The sequence below is a fragment of the Rhinopithecus bieti genome, unplaced genomic scaffold, assembly GCF_001698545.2.
Source record: "Rhinopithecus bieti isolate Rb0 unplaced genomic scaffold, ASM169854v2 scaffold_6949, whole genome shotgun sequence".
NCBI classification, from domain to species: domain Eukaryota; kingdom Metazoa; phylum Chordata; class Mammalia; order Primates; family Cercopithecidae; genus Rhinopithecus; species Rhinopithecus bieti.
In genome coordinates this window covers 407,855-414,391 of record NW_016805252.1, presented here as the reverse complement: position 1 = coordinate 414,391, position 6,537 = coordinate 407,855, and the positions used below count along the sequence as shown (strand labels likewise).

The 6,537-nt window shown below is 49.3% G+C and overlaps 1 protein-coding gene across 1 annotated transcript in view; it reads left to right on the top strand.

Annotated features, from left to right (window-relative positions):
• Positions 1–5,258, top strand: part of TARM1 (T cell-interacting, activating receptor on myeloid cells 1) — a 5,975-nt gene extending 717 nt beyond the window's left edge. Inside the window, 4 exon segments of the mRNA XM_017871781.1 lie at positions 91–381; positions 961–1,257; positions 4,971–5,107; positions 5,109–5,258. Of these exon segments, the coding sequence (XP_017727270.1) occupies positions 91–381; positions 961–1,257; positions 4,971–5,107; positions 5,109–5,132 (749 nt within the window). The 3' untranslated portion in view covers positions 5,133–5,258.
• Positions 5,259–6,537: the final 1,279 nt, after the last annotated feature.

Genomic DNA, 6,537 nt, shown 5'->3' with positions numbered 1-6,537 from the left:
TAATAATAATAATAATAATACATTTTAAAAAGGGCTTTCTGAGAGCAGGGAAGGGCGTCAGGCCCAGCACTGGGCTCTGCTTCCTTCCAGGGTCACTGCCCAAGCCGTCCATCAGTGCCTGGCCCAGCTTGGTGGTGCCTGCCGACAGCAATGTGACGCTGCGATGTTGGACGCCTACCAGAGGTGTGAGCTTTGTTCTCAGGAAGGCAGGAATTATTCTGGAGTCTCCGAAGCCCCTTGATTCGACAGAGGGCCCGGCTGAACTTCACCTCAATAATCTAAAAATCAGAAACGCTGGAGAGTACACCTGCGAATACTACAGAAAAACGTCCCCCCACATCCCTTCACAGCGCAGTGATGTCCTTCTGCTGTTGGTGACAGGTGTGGACAGGGTGCCTGCCGATGACATACAGGGGACAGGGGATGAGGGAGGAAGCAGAGGAACAGAGGGAGAAAAGGAGTTCCACCTTCAGAGTAGCTGGGGGTGGTGGGAGAGGGAGACAGACAGGAATGAAATCGCATACCTTGGTTTTATGCTCTGTCACCCAGGCCGGAGTGCAGTGGTGCCATCTTGACTCACTGCAACTTCCGCCTCCTGGGCTCAAGCGATTCTCCTGCCTCAGCCTCCTCAGTAGCTGGGATTACAGGTGTGTGCCACCACGCCCGGCTAATTCTTGTATTTTCAGTAGAGACAGGCTTTCGCCATGTTGGCCAGGCTGGTCTCAAACTCCTGACCTCAGTGCTGGGATTACAGGTGTGAGCCACCACGCCCGGCCTTATACAGGTCTTGCAGGAGGGAGCATCTCTGCCCTGAGATTGGAGTAGAAAGTGGAGGAAGGTGGAAGAGATCAGGAATCTCTGATTTCCCACACTCCATGAGAGCCTCCGGCCAGGAGAACAGGGGTGAGTAGGGGATTCCAGACTTCTCCCCAGGACCTCAGACCCTGACTTCTCTTACAGGACATTTATCTAAACCTTTCCTTCAAACCTACCAAAGGGGTACGGTGACCGCAGGTGGAAGGGTGACTCTGCAGTGCCGGCAGCCAGACCAACTGTTTCTGCCTATCATGTTTGCTCTACTGAAGGCAGGGACGTCATCTCCCATCCAGCTGCGGAGTCCAGCGGGGAAGGAGACAGACTTCTCCCTGGAGGACGTGACAGCCAGCGACGCTGGGAACTACAGCTGCGTGTACTACCAGACAAAGTCTCCCTTCTGGGCCTCAGAACGCAGTGATTGGCTTGAGATATTGGTGACAGGTAAGGATGTGTATGATTTTGGAGAACTGTGTGTGTCGTTTTTCATCAGAGGTTGTTTGGTTCTTCTGTGAATCTCATTTCTTCATTACTTGCAATATCATCGCTTTTTAAAAAATCTTCCCTTTCTGGCGGGGCGCGGTGGCTCATGCCTGTAATCTCGGTGCTTTGGGAGGCCAAGGCAGGCGGATCACCTGAGGTCAAGAATTCGAGACCAGCCTGGCTAACATGGTGAAACCCCATCTCTACTAAAAATAAAAAATTAGCCAGGTAGGGTGGGATGAACCTGTAGACCCAGCTCCTTTGGAGGCTGAAGCAGGAGAATTGCTTGAACATGGGAGGCGGAGGTTGCAGTGAGCCAAGATCGCGCCACTGCACTCCAACCTGGGTGACAGAGTGGCGCTCTGTCTCAAAAAAACAAAACAAAACAAAAAAAAAACTTCCCTTTTACAATTTCTACTCCTTTGCCTTTTTTTTTTTTTTTTTTTTGAAATGGAGTCTCACTCTGTTGCCAGGATGGAGTGGTGCAATGGTGCGATCTCGACTCACTGCCACCTCTACCTCCTGGTTCAAGTGATTCTCCTACCTCAACCTCCCGAGTAGCTAGGATTACAGGCCTGCACCACCCATCTGGCTTATTTTTCTATTTTTAGTGGAGATGAAGGTTTTGCCATGTTGACCAGGCTGGTCTTGAACTCCTGACATCATGATCTACCCACCTCGGCCTCCCAAAGTGCTGGGATTACAGGTGTGAGCCACCGTGCCCAGCCCTCCTTTGCCTTTTTGTTGTACTACATCCTTGGATAATTTCTAGGCTGTTTTTGAAAATTATGAATCCACCAGCACCAGATTCCTTCTACCATTCTTTGCATCTCTTAGCGTTTTGGTTTTTTGCTTTGTTTCATTTTGTTTTTGAGACAGAGTCTCGCTCTGTCGCCCAGGCTGGAGTGCAGTGGTGCGATCTCAGCTCACTGCAACCTCTGCCTCCCAAGTTTAAGCAGTTCTCCTGCCTCAGCCTCCTGAGTAGCTGGGATTACCACGCTCGGCTAATTTTTGTATTTTTAGTAGAGATGGGGTTCTCACCACGTTGAACAGGCTGGTCTTGAACCCCTGGCCTCAGGTGATCCGCTCACCTTGGCCTCCCAAAGTGCTGGGATTGCAGGTGTGAACCACTGTGCCTGGCGTGTTTTTTTTTTTTTTTCTTGGTGTTAATGATTTCACTCTCAATAATTCTTTCTCAGTCATGCGTGGTGGCTCAGGCCTGTAATCCCAGCACTTTGGAAGGCTGAGGCTGGAGGATTGCTTGAGCCCAGGAGTTTGAGACCAGCCTGGGCAACATAGTGAGACCCAGTTTCAAATTTAAAAAATTATCTCATCCTCAGAACATGGTGTTTGCACAGCCTCCTGCTTCTGTGCTGTGGATGCGATGTCTACCCATGTCTTTTAACACTGACTGCTAGAATTCTTCTGAAAGTATCTTGTTTCCTGCCAGAGTTCTGCCTTACTGGGTGCTAGCACTCTGCTTCCTCAACTCTGTAAATTATTTTTCATCTGTTGTAACTGTTGTAACGAGTTCCTCTTGCTGGCTGCCCGGATGAAGCCCATTCATCAGGACAGAGGAATTGCAAGAAGGAGTTCAACACGCGTTGAATCAGGTAAGCGGGAGACCAGAGTTGTTTTTTGTTTCTTTTTTGAGATGGAGTCTTACTCTGTCGCCCAGGCTGGAGTGCTGTGGCGTGATCTCGGCTCACTGAAACCTCTGCCTCCCAGGTTCAAGCGATTCTTCTGCCTCAGCCTCCCGAGTAGCTGGGACTACACGTGCGCCACCATGCCCAGCTAATTTTTATGTTTTTAGTAGAGATGGGGTTTTACCATATTGGCCAGGCTGGTCTCCTACTCCTGACCTCGTGATTCTGCCCACCTCGGCCTCCCAAAGTGCTGGGATTACAGGCGTGAGCCACCGCGCCTGGCCAATCAGAGTTTTATTATTACTCAAATCAGCCTCCCTGAAAATCTGCAGGCTAGGGTTTTGTTTGTTTTTCTTTGAGATGGAGTCTCACTCTATCGCCCAAGCTAGAGTGTAGTGGCACAATCTGGGCTCACTGCAGCCTCCACCCCCCAACCCCAGGCCCGGGTCAAGCGATTCTCCTGCCTCAGCCTCTGGAGTAGCTGGGATTACAGTCACCCGCCACCACACCCGGCTAATTTTTTTGTATTTTTAGTAGGCATGGGGTTTTGCCATGTTGCCCAGGCTGCTCTCGAACTCCTGGCCTCAAGCAATCCTCCCACTTCAGCCTCCCAAAGTGCTGAGATTACAGGTGTGAGCCACTGTGCCCGGCCTCAACTCAAACTTTCTCAAGTGCTCTGCCTGCACAGCAGTGTGTGCTGCAAGGATGCTGATCAGCCAGGGAATTTGGGGCTCTGTGGAGCTCCTTCTGTCTCATGTGCTGCCCCTAAGACTATTCCTTTGTATAAGGATGGGGAAGGAGAAAAGGCAATGTGGGAAGCTGGAAATGGGATAAACAGCAAATACACGAAGGAGCTAAGGTGGAGTGAATGTCAAGGAAGGAACGTAAAGGAACTCCCACTACAACTCATTAGGATTCCATGTTTTGGCCAGGTGCGGTGGCTCATACCTGTCATCCCAGCACTTTGGGAGGCCGAGGCAAGCGAATCACTTGAGGCCAGGACTTCGAAACCAGTTTGGCCAACATGGCGAAAACCCATCTCTATTAAAAATACCAAAATTAGCCGGGCATGGTGACAGGTGCCTGTAATCCCAGCTATTCGGGAGGCTGAGGCAGGAGAATCGCTTGAACCCGGGAGGTGGAGGTTGCAGTAAGCCAAGATTGTGCCACTGCACTCCAGCCTGAGCAACAGAGCGAGACTTGGTCTCAAAAACAACAACAACAAAGATTCCATCTTTTGTTTTCAGGGATTAAAATTTTAAAGAGTTCAATTATGGCCGGGCATGGTGGCTCAAGCCTGTAATCCCAGCACTTTGGGAGGCCAGGGCGGGCAGATCACCTGAGGTCAGGAGTTCGAGACCAGCCTGCCCAACATGGAGAAACCCCCCCCCCCCTACTAAAAATACAGAAATTAGCTGGGCATGGTGGCTCATGCCTGTAATCCCAGCTACTCGGGAGGCTGAGGCAGGAGAATCGCTTGAACTCAGGAGGCAGAGGTTGCAGTGAGCTGAGATTGTGCCACTGAACTCTAGTCTGGGCAACAAGAGCAAAACTCCATCTCAAGAAAAAAAAAAGTTCAATTAAAACTTTAAAGTACAGTGGACGACTGGCTAGGAAACATTAAGTGGGTGGCCGGGTGTGGTGGCTCACACCTGTAATCCCAGCACTTTGGGAGGCTGAGGCGGGCAGATCACCTGAGGTTGGGAGTTCGAGACCAGCCTGACCAACATGGCAAAACCGTGTCTCTACTAAAAATATAAAATTAGCTGGGCTTGGTGGCACATGCCTGTAATCCCAGCTACTTGGGAGGCTGAGGCAGGAGAATTGCTTGAACCTGGGAGGCAGAGGTTGCGGTGAACCGAGATGGCACCATTGCACTCCAGCCTGGGCAACAAGAGCAAAACTCCGTCTCAAAAAAACCCCAAAACCAAAAACATTCAGTGGGTGATGACAGTCAGATTTGATGGGGCCATTTGAGAAGGAGGGGTACCCTCTGAGGGTCAGTGCTGAACCCCTTCTCTCTTTCAGTTCCCCCAGGTACCACATCAAGCAACTACACCCTGGGTAACTTCATACGACTGGGTCTGGCTGCCATAATTTTGGTTACCATGGGAGCTTTCCTGGTGGAGGCCTGGCACAGCCGAAAGGTGTCTCCGGGTGGATCTGTCAGAGGCCTTCAAACCAGAGTGACTCCATCTTGAACTGGGGCTGGGTAAACTGAGGCTGCAACCTGCTGGACAGCATTCCCAGGGGGTTAAGGCTTTCCAAGTCACAGGATGAGACAGGTCACAACATACAGGTCACAAAGACCCCGCTGATAAAAAAAAAAAAAAAGAGAGATGCAATAAAGAAGCCAGCCAAAACCTGCCAAAACCAAGATGGCAACAATAGTGACTTCTGGTTGTCCTCACTGCACATTATTTGCTAATTATAATGCATTTGCATGCTAAAAGACACTCCCACCACCACCAAGGCAGCTTACAGATGCCATGGCAACTTCCAGAAGGTAAAAGGGGGAGGAACTCTCAGTTCCAGGGAAATCCCCTCCTCTTTCCTGGAAAACTCATGAACAGTCCACCCCTTGTTTAGCATATGATCGAGAAATAACCACAAAAATAGCCGACCGACAGCCCTCTGGACTGCTCTGCCTATGGAGCAGCCATAGTCCTTGACTTTCTTAATAAACTTGCTTTCACTTTACTCCGTGGACTCGCCCTGAGTTCTTTCTTGTCTGAGATCCGAGAACCCTTTCATGGGGTCTGGACTGGGACCCCTTTCCAATAACAGATCCAAGTTAAAACACGGAGTCCCTCTGTCTTTCATGGGCTGCTGTAGAGACAGGGAATTCTCTTCAGCTCTAGATGTATTGAGATCTAATCGACAAATAAAAATGGAATTCTATTTGTGTACAACGTGATGTTTTCATATACTCCATTTTGATTTGTCAATTATACCCCCATAAACCTACAAGTGGGGAACCCTCCTACTAAATAATTTATTGTGTACCAAGGAAGAAATTTCACTAATTGTGACATGGTTATCACAATGTAGCTAATGAACCTTTCTGTTTAAGATCCATCTTCTGGGAACTTTCCTACTAACGAAGTAATTAATTGTGTACCAAGGAAGAAATTTCACTAATTGTGATGTGATTATCTCAATCTAGCTTATGGACCTTTCTGTTTAGGATCCACCTTCTTAGCAAATTGCAATTACCCAGTGCAGCCTTGTGAACTGTATCTGCCCTTGCTGTGCATTCAATCCATATGGGGTTCTGTAAACATCAGACTCTACCATGAGGACTTCACACATTTCTCCACATAGGCACAAATGGTATTTTTTGTTTGTTTGTTTGTTTTGAGACAGACTCTCTCTCTGTTGCCCAGGCCGGAGTACAGTGGCACAATCTCGGCTCATTGCAACCTCCGCCTCCTGGGTTCAAGTGATTCTCCTGCCTCAGCCTCCTGAGTAGCTGCAACTACAGGCACCTGCCACCATCAGGCCATTTTTTTTTTTTTTAATTTTTAGTAGAGATGGGGTTTCGCCACATTGGCCAGGCTGGTCTCGACCTCCTGGCCTCAAGTGATCCACCTGC